We start from the raw sequence: 13,097 nt of genomic DNA, 5'->3' as shown, positions 1-13,097 counted from the left end.
TCGGCCAGGTAGAACCAGCACCAGTTGGGCTCCATTGTGTCCATGTCCTCCATCTCCGGGGACTCATCCTCGGCCGTTCTGGTGCCTAGCATCGCGCTCATGTCAAACGATGGACGACCTACCACCAGGCAAGAGCGGGGCGTGGGGGCTCTAGACGTGATGTTGATTCAGTCACGCTGGCGTTTATCTGGGCGACTCATCCTGCAAGCTGAGCCCGAACATGACGCCGCTCGCCGCGGAATGCCGTGACTTTCGCGGCGTCAGAATTGCAGTAGTCGCTCGCTGCCATAAAAATGCTGAATTAACAACCCAAATCTTACGTTTGGGACGTGCACTTTCACTTCCTGGTTGGGACGTTACAGCTAAATACGTCACATTGTCACGCGCCAATCACGTCTCGTCAATTATGATTCTATTTCGCCCTGATTTTAACCTGCACGGTTCATGTGATTACGCAGCAGACAAGAAGGGAGTACAGTTTGACCTCATTTTGTTTTTCCAGGCATGCAATAAATATAAGTGGAAATCCTTATTTGCTAGTTCCTAATGCAAAGTAATAAAATGTTCAAAATAATTCTCTTGGTGCTGCATTGAATTATCTTCCAATTATCGTCTCTTCACGATGCACAATAAACACATTCATGCATTACAACCACCCAATTCATCTTGATAGCCACTTTCTTAAGTCTCCCTTTCTTCCCCCCAGATATGCGTTGCGCATCCTCCAAGGACACACCCCATTTCAGAACAAGACTTTTCCCACTCCTAACTCCTGCCCACTTCTTCATTTGTGGAGTTTTCCAGCCAGGGTCCACTGCAAAGCCCACTGGTGAGTTGCATGTCTCCTTTTGAGACACTAGAACAAATTGTGCTTACTTTAATTAAACCTTAATTACATTTTTGGCTTGAAATTGTTTTTTTTAATTGAGCAGCAATTTGGCTGATTCAAAAACCGTTATTAGCTCTGTAAATGAGATGAGATGACAGACTATTGTGAGTGCAAAGGTTATGAGTAGCTTTATTTTGTGTATTCTGTGCATACAACAGATTTGAGACATCATGACTGAAGGAACAACCGGAGGCAGTTCCACTAGACAGTCTGATCCAAACAAAGCAGATGCCGACCAAGGGGGTCCGGCCAGGGAGAAGTGGGCCAATAAGTGGGAGTTTTTGCTCTCCATGACCGGAGAGATCGTCGGCCTGGGAAACGTGTGGCGATTCCCTTATTTGTGCTATAAGAATGGTGGAGGTGAGATGTGTGTGTGTGTGGGAGTTGGGGAATGCTGAGATTGATTGTTCTCCAAAATGGCTTCAAGATGTTGGCCCAACACAATTGTAGTTTGATCCTATCCCATAAAAAAAAATCTTCTCACCATATCGGTGAAAATCAGCACTATAGAGACCATATGAACCGTTTTTTCCCTCCACATAGTTTTACCCCCCTCACATGCTTTAGATACATCTAAACCATATTAAAACACAATTTTAATCACATTGTGGCATTTTGAGGACCACCTTTGCATGACTTTTGTTGTAATGGTTTTGTTTTTAACTCGATGTTACTCAAACAATGAAGAAAAAAAGAATGTGCATTGTAGCGTCTCTGTACATGCTTGTGCCTTTAAGAGGCGGGGCCAAGTGATGTGGCATGTGAATGTCTAATACAGACATATAGAAGCTATACATTGACGCTCAAAACTCCTCAGTAAGATGCAGTAAAAGTTGTTCTTTGCAGAGGATAAAGAATATATGCCAATCTGCTGTTTGTTGTCATGCAAATATTTACTTGCAAGTCAAAGCAAACACCATCCAAACAACGGCTTGTATCTTGAAAAAGACATACTAAAATAATATCTTGCAAACTTTCCCTCTTAACTTTCATCCTTTCTGCCACACCGTGCAGGAGTTTTCCTCATCCCGTACTTCCTGTTCCTGGCCTTTGGCGGGATCCCCATCTTCTTCCTGGAGACGGCGCTGGGCCAGTACACAAGCCAGAGCACCGTCACCGCCTGGAGGACCATTTGCCCAATGTTTCAGGGTAAGCTTAAAAAAAGGAAAAAAGTCAACTATTTTAACAAGGCTGGGATTTGTTGAATGCATGAAGACGTGCAGCTGTAGTGGTAAACATTTGTGGATCTTGTGACAAACCCAGCACAATTCAAAGGGCGTTTGTTCACAAGAAATGGTCATGAGAAATGCAAATGTAATGATGCTATTGTACTGTCTTCTGGAAAACAAAATTTTCCTCCAAATAAAGTCACAGCATTTCCACGTCACAAACATACTTCCATTCAGATTACGCTGCAGACGTTTGGTTTCATGCATCCGCACTTCCTGGGTTTCTTCTTCATTTGCCTTGGGGTTGTTGAACCCAGAATGAATGTGCTCAGAACACGCACCGTGCTTCACTCATGTATTATCTATAATTTATTTTGAGTTACGGTATCTTAAATCAGTGGTTCTCAACCTTTTTACACCATGTGTAAGTAACCTAAAAAAATACTCAGCTATCGAAGTATCCTAACAATGACCAACAATAAAATATAGTATAATCCTACAAAGTGTAGCTGTATTTATTATTTTACGCTACTGTAACATTAGGGAATAGAAAAATGTGTTTAAGTTAAAATGTACTGCACATAAAATACACCTGAAAATCATATTTAAATAAATACTTTAAAAAGGCATGCAAATGTATTGTACTGTTTAAAAGTTAAACACAACTTAATTATACTTGAAAAGCAAAACATGTACTATAATGGATTAAAAGTTTTGAACAAAGTGAATAATCTTGCCAGCAAGCTGAATTCTCGCAGTATTTGTGAATTCACAAACTCTGGCGAATACATCTTGTACCGCTCCCGCTGATACGTTTACTGCCAACCTTTTTAAGCTCGGACCAATTAGGCGTTGTTTAGGGCGGGACCAAACCAAGAAGCGCCGAAGGCGGGGGGGGGAAACAAAAAAACGATGACCGATAACAGTTGAATGGACATTCCAATTAATTCTGTTCTCACAGAATTACTCACCGTTTCATTGTTGAATTTGAAAAGCGAGAAGCACTTTGTTTATTTTTATCTGGTAAAGATGTTAACGCCCCCCCAAAAAAGGCAGTCATCGTCCAATCAGCTGGAGGTATTGTCCAGCAAGTCCCTCCTTTCCCGAACGGATCTGCCAAGTGACATCCCCGATTGATAATGTGAAGAACTACCTTGAATGAATCACAATTATCAATCTGGCTTGTGAGGTTACAAAGTGAATGCCAATGGTGGACATCTTATTTGTATTTAATTCAGTGATACTTTGGAGGACCACTAGAGGGCACCACAGTGAGAATCACTTCTCAAAATGTACAGCATCGGTTATTATACAGTACTTAATCAATTTCAAGCTATTTCCGTCATTGTTTCTATACCAGAATGCACAACCTATGAAAAGTGAAAAATTTCATGTAACCGAAAAACTAGTCAAACTACAGTCGAAAAAAATGTTTTAGTGATTAACTGCGTGATGTTGGATGTTGTCTTTCTTAGGCGTGGGGATGGCCTCGCTCGTCATCATCATCTACCTGAACATCTACTACATCGTGGTGCTGGCCTGGGTCCTCTTCTACCTGTTCAACTCCTTCCAGAGTCCGCTGCCCTGGTCCACATGCGAGAACTGGTGGAACAGCGGTGAGCGGCGAGGAGCATCTGGCTTCTATTAAGCCCGAGCCAGCGCTTTCCCATCAAACACTCGCTAAATGTTCCTATAAGACGCCCGCCCTGGTGCGCTTTCCTCACCTTTACTCTCCTATGGCAGACCACTGTCACGGCCGCATCGGCCCCTACGCGAACCCGCATCTGTTCCAACCCGATGCCAACTGGTCCTTCCTCAACAACATCAGCACCTACGACTACTTTGAAAACGTCACTGACATGTGAGTTGCTTGTGTCGTCAGGGGAGCCTCCTTCCTCTTCTTCTGGCTTGCTTGCAGCTGGACCCATTCGCTCAAGTCCAATTTCTTCGTCTTCTGCTGACAAAATTCCAACATAAGCAAAAACACAAGAAAGGAGCTTTTTACTTTTACTTGAGTATTTTGTGTTAGGAAGAAAGCCAAACCTAACCCTAAAAAAGAAAGCAATGTTACGCACCGTCACGTCATGTCTGCCTAAAAATGTCCACATTTCAGCTGACAATTGTTTTGCGAGTGTAAATAAAGAAAGTACATTTAATTTAAGAGCAATGTGGCTGAATTTGGCTTAATTTAAGTTAGATAAAGCATAATTATTTTATAAAGTTGTTAGTTAAAGTGATATTGTTGAGCAATATCGGAATTTAGACATTCCTATTTTAGATGTTTGTCTATTCGAATTGGAATAATTGCAAACTCTGACTCAATTAATTACTTTGATTACTTTTTATTTTTATTTGTTATTTTTAATTAGGGTAAAATGCCCATATGATAAAAAAAAATTATTAAACTGAAAAATTAAAAATTGACATTTTTGTAGAGAAAAGATTCATAGGATGTTAAAAAAAAGAAATTCAACCCCAGCATGGTTATTATACTTAAAAACGAACAAATTAATAAATAAAACAAAAATCGCAAAAACATTTTCGTTGGCAAAATAAAATAAAAATGAGAGTGCTTAAAAAAACTATAACTAATTAAAACTTTTTTTTAATGTTTATAAAACGAACTAAAAGTAACTATAATTACAGCAAAAATGTCCTTTGTTTTCATCTTTGTCAATTAATTTGATAAATGAGCATTTAAAATGTACTTTATTTTGGTCTTACTTTACGGCCATATACAGAGCAGTCCTTTGGTAATTGCAGATGACTTTGATGACAAATCTTGGTGACTTTTTCTTTTTTATCCACAGATATGATATTTAAAAAAGAAAAACAAACTAAAACTATTTAAAAAAAAAAACTCAAGTAAAACAAAGCACTTAAGAACTAACAAACCTGCTCTAAAATTTAATTCAAACTAACAAAAAAAAAAAAAAGTCAAAATGAAATCAAAACTATGAGAAATCCCAAACGATTCCAACCCTGAACCTCAAGTACTCAACGCAATGACACCATAACCATCATCCACTTGGAATGCATGAGAACAATTCAGAAGACGTCCCGCTGGGAACCCTCGTGCTGGTCCACCTCTGCACATTTATATAATTGTTGATCCGTAGCCGTCCTTGACTTGTTCATTGTGTGCGTTGTTGCCCCTCCGCAGATCTCTGAATGAATCCTTCCTGATGGTCAAGTCCGCTGAGGAGGAATTCTGGACGTGAGAAAAAAAACAAAAACACGCTTACACTCACGCATACAGAGTCACAATTTCTTTGACAGCACAAGGTAAACATAAGCGTCCGTCTTGCAATGCATTCCTCACCAGCCACATGTGTTCACTCGTCTGAATGCAAACATGGATGAAAGTTGCACAACTGCCCTAACTTTGAAATATTTTGATGTGAGGCAGCTGTTAAGTGCCAAGTGTATTTAAAACATATGCTTGTTCTTTCCCAATTCTGTGTTGCACATGTTGTGCTCATTTCGTCGGTTTGTTCTGCAGCCTGCTCTGTTTATCGCTGCTTTACAGTACGCGGAATGTTCTATTGATTGATTGACGTGCACATTCTTTTTTTTTTCCTGCACAGCAATCGCGTGCTGAGGATGTCCGAGTCCATGTCCCTCGGCAAGGTGCACTGGGACCTGGCGCTGTGCCTGCTGCTGGCCTGGGTCATTTGCTACTTCTGCATTTGGAAGGGGATTAAATCCACCGGAAAGGTGTTTATGCATACAACTAATGTCATTAGGACCTAAGCATGCACTATTGGAAAATCCAGCCCTTGAAGCCATTTTCACTGAGCAACATGAAATTTGTCAGGTGTGTCAATCATTAGTAGACCTACAAAAAAGACTTAAGAAGCCATGCCTGAAAAGACATAGGAAGTCTTCTATATTGGTTTGAAGCGGCCATTTTAGGATAATTTCCAGGGATCCTTGTTTACCAGGATTTTTTTTTCTTAGGAGGATGAAATTTGGTATGCATGATTATCATGAGTAGCCCAACCAAAACAATATCAAGAAGCCATGCCAGAAAAGTTTTGGCCATTATGGTTTGAAGCGGCCATTTTAGGGTGATTTTGGTTACATCAGGTGTATTTTAAGGGGTCAATTTAAAAGACAAACCACATGTACTTGACACCAAGACATTTTTAGTTTTAGTCATTTTAGTGGCGGCGCGAAGGCCCGTTATATCGCTGCTCACAGCTTTGGTCATTGTAACACTGTATTTGCATAGTAGTGTACAAAAATAAAAGTTATGATTGATGTTTTCCCATTCCAATCCAGTAGGTGGCAACGGCAAAATTAACCACATGAATAACTCTGCTTTATCTCTATAGCATTTGCTTGATCTAATTTACCGTTTCCCCCTCACCCGTCCACAAATATTGATTAAAAGGTCACTGAGAGAATGTTGAAATATGTGACGTTGTTTTACAGGTGGTGTACTTCACGGCGACCTTCCCCTATCTGATGCTCATCATCCTCTTCCTCCGAGGGGTGTCGCTACCCGGTGCCGGCGAGGGCCTGAAATTCTACCTCTTGCCCGACTTCAGTAGGCTGGGCAACGCAGAGGTAAGAAGAACACTTTTTTTTTCATTTGCATAGACTAATATGTGATAGATGATTGTAGAATAAAAGTTTTTCAATGTCCTTTTGTGTTGTTGGCATAGTTGTGTCTCGTGGCAACAAAAGCATGAAATGTAGTTGTGTGGGCTAAATCGTTTTCAGCAGTCCCAATGTGCTATTTGTGTTGCTTTTGTTTTTAACTCCTCCAGGGCTTTGTGTACTTCCCACGTTGCACACGTTTTTTGTTTTTGTTTTTTAAAGTATTATTATTATTTTGAAACCATTTTTTTCATTATGAATAAAAATAGATGTGGAATAGTGAAATCATATTTTGGATCATTTTTAAGATAAAACGTAGGATAAATGTTTTATGTATTTTGTCATTATTATTAATTAATTTGTTAATTAGTAATTGATAATTAAACCAATATCTTCATATTTTGGTATAAAAACTATGCTGTGTATAATTTTCAGCATTCACAAATGTGCTCTTTTGTTGCTTTTACGTATTTGTTATTATTGAATAAAAAAATGGAAATATAGTGTTGTTGTTTTTTTTAAATGTATTTGTATTACTAGAATTTAAAATAAAGACATGCATTTTTTTTAGGGAGGAATATTGCTCTTTTTGTATCATAAAAAAAACAATTGAGTATTTTTTTCCATTATAATTAAGAATTTGCATGTTCTTTTTTAATATAAACAATTTTCAACATTAACAAATGTGCTCATTCTGTTTTTTTTTAAACCCCATTTAGGCTTTGTGCATCTATGTTACACGTTTATTCATAATTTAGTTTTTTCTCAACTAGACGACAGTATTTATGGGATATTTTGTGTATTCATAATTAATATAATATTCTCTATTTGTAATTATTAGAATTAAAAATATGCATATTTGTTTGTCTATTCATCAATTTTATCTACCACTTAGATAACATTTTATTATTATTTTTTTAAATATATATATAGACATTGTTTCCAGCATTCAGGAATTGTTTTGATGTTTTTTTTTTTTTTTTACCTTTGAGGGCTCAGTGCATCACCCATATTGCACCCTTGATGCTCCGTTTTGAGGCCGTCTCTAACCCCAGACGGAGGCCCCTTAAAACGCCCGCCCTTATGCGTTTCTTCCTCCTGCTCCGTTTCCGCTCTCAAGCTTTCCTCCCGAACAAGAAAAACAAACAGAGAAAGCTGAAAGTGAACTGGGATTTGTCAAGCACGTTTAAGCAGCACACCCCCTCCAAGTTTCAAAGACTTTTATTCATTTTATGGGCTCAAAGTAGACAAGTGTGGATGCGGTCAGTACAAAGATGCATGTGGAATCCCACAGGGGGAATACCGCGCTGCACCGGGTTGGCATGCTTGAGCACAATGGGAACATGTGTTGCTGGATATTCAAGTGGAGTCTTGCTGTCTTGGAGTCAGGGGTTATCAGCACGTGGGGGTCGTGCCCATGCAGACTTCCTGTCCTTCTCTTTAGATTCTCATTCATTTATCAATGCCGGTGTTACACAGACTTCCTCAATTAACACTTGTATTATATTCAAAAAGGGATGTTATGCAACGTGGCTTCTTAAGAGGCCAACTTTTTGCCTGCATGCATCAAACATCTGGCCGTGTTCTCCACATATGAATGTGTCTCCTTTGTCCAGAGTGAATCAGTGGGCGCCGGGGAGGATGATATATAAAAAAAAAAGGAAAGAAAAAAAGGAAAGAAAAAAAACACCCAGGACATAATGGCTTTGTCTGTGCAAGCGAAGTGGGCATGTTGTCAATGTGTAAATTGCATCCGTTTTGTTGGTGCCCGTCACTAATGGCAACCATGTGTTGTTGTGGGGTGGGGGAACACCCGCACCAGAGACGCCAGGATGCAGGCGCATGCCGACATGCTTCTCGGGTTGTCAGTACACGCTGCAGACTTTAGACAACTTTAATGAGAAAATTAAAGAGGAAGTAAATTTTTTTGACAATAATATGTTCTATGCAGCGTTGTGAATATGGTATTCTGGTTGATATTGCGTTAGTGGAATATCAGTTAAACAGCAAAATCAAGCCGTTTTCATCCATCTCGGGGGGCGGCCATTTTGCCACTTGCTGTCAACTAAAGATGACATCAAGTTGCTCAGGTCTCAGTAACAACCAATCACAGTACAGCTTCAGAAAACAGGTAAGCTGTGATTGGTCGTTAACTCTGAGCAACATTGATGCCATCTTCAGTTGATACTCGACAGCAAGTGGGAAAATGGCCGCCCCCTGTGATGAATAAAAACGGGTGGATTTTGCTTTAAAACAAATTTTCCACAAATATAATATTAATTAGAATGTCATGTTTAGACTAGTGAGGTCACATATAACATATTATTGTCAATAAATGCATAAGGTTGACTTCCACTTTAAGGAAAATGTCCAAATATATTGCATGTTGGAGAGTTAACCCCCCCAATGCATTTATAATATATTTATGTATTTGCGGGCTGACCTGGTCCACATCCCCCACAAATACTGCGGGGTCCACTGTATTATTTATTTATCGTCACCCTGTCTAGGTTTGGCTGGACGCGGGGACTCAGGTGTTCTTCTCCTATGCCGTCTGCCAAGGAGTCTTGACCTCCTTAGGAAGCTACAACAAGTACAACAACAACTGCTACAGGTACAAATGAAGCATCAGTATCAGCAGTAGCACCGGCACCTCCTCATGTTTTACTGACCTCACTGACCTCACCACAACAGGGACTGCGTGGCGCTGTGCCTTCTGAACAGCGCCACCAGCATCTTTGCCGGCTTCGTGGTGTTCTCCACGCTGGGCTTTATGGCATTCAACTTGGACCTGGCGGTGGAGGACGTCGTTCACAGTGGTGGGTCTTCATTCACGTTCATGTTCTGCATTGAACAGAGGCGGCAAAGGACTGAAACCATTCATCGAATAACACGCAGACTGGCTAACGGTTAGCCAGTTAGTATGAGCTCACAACAGGCAACTCCAACGTGACACCCACGTCACTCACCAGGCCAGGCCTTTTAAAGCGTGTGAGAATGGTGACCCCCACCTCCCATCCATAAAAAATATTTGCTAGCTGCAGCCCTAGTACTAACATTTATGTTAGTATAGATACTTGTGCAAAAAAGACTGGTTTTAGAAGTAATGATTCAACTCTTTTAATGAAGTTAAAAAATTTAAGACCGAAATGTACTTCCGACCTTTTAAGGACAGTAATAAAATGTTGCGTAATGTTAATCTCTGCCACTGGGATTTAATGTCTTGCCCCGTGCATCCCCCAGGTCCAGGTTTGGCCTTCATCGCCTATCCCAAAGCGCTCTCAATGCTACCCGGCGCCACTTTTTGGACCGTTTTGTTCTTTCTCATGATGCTCTTCCTGGGTCTGGACACACAGGCATGTCATGCATCACACACACGCAATCTTCCTTCAAAACGAACCAAAAAGCTCAACTGTTTTCCTTCGCAGTTTGTGTGCGTAGAGAGCTTAGCGACGGCCATCAGCGATCTGTTCCCGAGGTATCTGAGGAGGCCCTGCGCTCGGGAAATCCTGGTTCTGGTGATCGCACTGGTCTGCTTCCTGCTGGGCCTGCCCCTCGTCACGGAGGTACCACGACAAATGGGGAACATAGGGGGAAGCCATCTGGTGGGAAAAGAAAGGAAAGCGAATTCTTAATTCTTAAAAATGATACATATAAATAAATACATACATTTTTTTTTAGATTTGTTTTCATGTTTTTCAATTTTTATTTGTATGGGAGAAATAGTGCTTTATTTCCATAGTTCATTCATATTACGTAGCTGAAATGTGAAAAAAAAAAAGTAACTTTTTTTTTTACGTTTTTGGGATGAAACTGAATGCGGACGTTCCAAAAAACGTAAAAAAAAAATAATTTAAAAAAAAAAGAAAGAAAATGGACGTAAGTGTTTTTCACATAGCAGCGACGATTTGTATTATTTTAAAATTATATTGTAAATGCTAATATACATTAATTTCTATGTTCCTTATTGTTATTAAACAATGACAGGCTTTTGTGAAAAGCTTGCTAGAACATCTGAACTTTGTTCAGGGTTTTAACAGATGCACAGTGGCAGGTGTGTGTGCTCATTATCACTTAACATGAGTTTGAACGTGAGTGCTTCATTCTGAGGGTGTGCAAGCACCTTATGGCAGTTATTCAACTTTAAAATATATTTTTAAATTGAGTGTTCAGGTTACAAGTTGCTCATGGTGAAAATAGTTTTGAAATGTTGCATTTTTATATCACAAAAACTGGCATTTGAACAGCGGTGTGGAGACTTTTAATATGAACTGTATATGCATTTTATGAAGGAATAGTGCTCTATGAGAACTGTATTTTTTTATATTTATATTTTATTTTATCAGTTAATCATACATATTTAAAAGAATACGTCTATAAAACAATCAAAAACATTATTTTATTTTTTTTAAAGGGAGGAATCACGCTCTTCCACCTGATTGACACTTTCGGGCCGAGCGGGACCAGCCTGCTCGTCATCGCCTGCTTTGAGAGTGTCGTCATCGGCTGGGTGTATGGTAGGTGGCTGTGTTTATAATGAATACAGAGCGATTGATATGAAACCATTTTGCACTGGCAGGCGCCGATCGCTTCTTGGACAACATCGAGGACATGATCGGGTACCGGCCGTTCCCCGTGCTCAAGTACTGCTGGTTGTTTGTCACGCCGCTGCTCTGCGCGGTAAGCCCGTCTCACTTCCTGTTGTCGTCGTCGTCGCGTCCGGCCGACTGACTTGCTGTTTGTGGCGACAGGTCACCATGCTGTTCGACCTGGCCAAAACGCACTCGCTGATGGTGTACAACTACCAGCTGGGCAGGTGGGCCACGGCTGTGGGCTCGCTGCTCATCCTCACGCCGCTCATCTGCATCCCCGCGTTCATCTTTGTCACCTTGTGCAGGGTGAGTGCTCGTTCGACTTAGAAAGAAAATCGGATCTGTATGATGTGTTAAAAAACAATTGAACAAATTTACTGTACTGGATAAAAAAAATAAAGGTTGGAATGGCTCAAGTAACATTATGCACAGGTTCAACATTTACTGCAGTATTTTTTTTGCCCGTGTACCACTAGAGGGAGCCTGCGTACCACTACGGCACTTAAAAAATCACTTTTTTCGACATTAAAAATAACTGTCCCAAACCCTGTCCACACGGAAACAAGTTCAATTGTATCTCTGAAGGTCGTTTCTACGTTTAAGGTGGTATTTTGTAGGCCGTTTAATTTTTGAAAAAACTAAAAATGCTCCCATTGCCTTTCAATCACGAGTGACATTTCTGTTTGTACCACGTGAATTAAGACCAATTAATAAAAATTGTTTTAAAACAAAGAGAACTTAATGAAACCGTTTACGTTACTGGAGTGAAACTATCGAAATATATAGTGTAGGTCCATATTTACAAAAAAAAAGCATTTTCTGCTCTTTTCTTCTGAACTCAAATGGGCCAATCAGACTCCTGACAACATGACGACGGCGTCCAGCGAGCTGCGCCAGGCTCGGCCTCACAATGCCCGCCTGAGCGTGTGCGGCTTTGTTGTGCGCGGGCCTGCACGAGTGAGGACGGCGAGAGGAGGAGACCACAAGATGGCGACAGGGGAAGTCAGTGCTGTTTAAAGGACTCACGACGTCATCTGCTGTGTTTACAGTTACAACAGGTATTTACGGACCTATCAGTGCACCTATTTGTTATTTTACACCATTAGCATAGCCCAAATCACTGCACTGATCTTTTCACTTTTTTGGCTTGGAAAAAGAATAAAGTGTTCCCCTGTTATAGCGGGGGTGAAAGCAAAAATACAAATGTGGTCACGAAACAAAAGGCCCCATTGTAGTCCATGGTGGCAAAGCACTACTTTTGTATGGATGAAGCTCGTCAGTTAATTTCTACATAGTTCTTGGCACCAAGATTGTGTCAAATCATTACTTTTATATTTGGTCAAAGTATTGCAGCGAATAATGGAGGATAGGTCCCCAAGAAAACCTGCTAACAGGAGAACAGTCAGCATGGCCTTCAAAAAATGACTCCATGAGATACATGAATGTATTTGGGTTGTTTTTTTTGACTGACATCAACATTTTCTGCAAAAATGTACTTTTGAATGGAAATTCACTATACTGCATGCATGCCAGTCTGTATATTTACTCTGTAAACATGTAACACTTCTAGCATACATTTCAGAAGTTCGGATGCACCTGTATGTAACATTTGGAACATAACAAATCTCACCAGTGCACCTCATTCTTTTATATTGAGTGTGCGTGTGTGTAATGCCGAGGTCGGTCATGTGTGTGTGATGTGATGCGGCATTCGATTAACGCGTGATTACGTTTGTTTGGTTGCCCCACAGTTGATGGAGGACCATTAAGTCTCATTGTGTGCGCTTGTCCATGTGCAGTTACAGTACAGTCTGCTCAATTTGGTTAACTTTTTGATGATTG

The 13,097-nt window shown here is 40.3% G+C and overlaps 2 protein-coding genes across 2 annotated transcripts in view; one reads left to right on the top strand and one right to left on the bottom strand.

The window, feature by feature from the left end:
• Window positions 1-376, bottom strand: part of LOC144034960 (protein mono-ADP-ribosyltransferase PARP11-like) — a 16,656-nt gene extending 16,280 nt beyond the window's left edge. The window contains exon 1 of the mRNA XM_077544189.1: window positions 1-376. This exon is cut by the window's left edge and continues 25 nt beyond it. Coding sequence (XP_077400315.1) covers window positions 1-101 — 101 coding nt within the window. The 5' untranslated portion in view covers window positions 102-376.
• LOC144034959 (sodium- and chloride-dependent betaine transporter-like) overlaps window positions 1-13,097 on the top strand; it is a 13,157-nt gene extending 60 nt beyond the window's left edge. The window contains exons 1-17 of the mRNA XM_077544188.1: window positions 1-128; window positions 707-829; window positions 1,048-1,249; window positions 1,904-2,038; window positions 3,534-3,674; window positions 3,802-3,919; window positions 5,222-5,275; window positions 5,646-5,775; window positions 6,496-6,630; window positions 9,174-9,277; window positions 9,358-9,482; window positions 9,907-10,019; window positions 10,092-10,229; window positions 11,078-11,180; window positions 11,243-11,343; window positions 11,415-11,561; window positions 12,111-13,097. The exon at window positions 1-128 is cut by the window's left edge and continues 60 nt beyond it. Of these exons, the coding sequence (XP_077400314.1) occupies window positions 1,060-1,249; window positions 1,904-2,038; window positions 3,534-3,674; window positions 3,802-3,919; window positions 5,222-5,275; window positions 5,646-5,775; window positions 6,496-6,630; window positions 9,174-9,277; window positions 9,358-9,482; window positions 9,907-10,019; window positions 10,092-10,229; window positions 11,078-11,180; window positions 11,243-11,343; window positions 11,415-11,561; window positions 12,111-12,272 (1,896 nt within the window). The 5' untranslated portion in view covers window positions 1-128; window positions 707-829; window positions 1,048-1,059 and the 3' untranslated portion in view covers window positions 12,273-13,097. The remainder of the gene's footprint in view (window positions 129-706; window positions 830-1,047; window positions 1,250-1,903; window positions 2,039-3,533; window positions 3,675-3,801; window positions 3,920-5,221; window positions 5,276-5,645; window positions 5,776-6,495; window positions 6,631-9,173; window positions 9,278-9,357; window positions 9,483-9,906; window positions 10,020-10,091; window positions 10,230-11,077; window positions 11,181-11,242; window positions 11,344-11,414; window positions 11,562-12,110) is intronic.

This window comes from Vanacampus margaritifer, chromosome 15 (genome assembly GCF_051991255.1).
Source record: "Vanacampus margaritifer isolate UIUO_Vmar chromosome 15, RoL_Vmar_1.0, whole genome shotgun sequence".
NCBI lineage: Eukaryota > Metazoa > Chordata > Actinopteri > Syngnathiformes > Syngnathidae > Vanacampus > Vanacampus margaritifer.
This window is presented reverse-complemented; position numbering and strand designations above follow the sequence as displayed.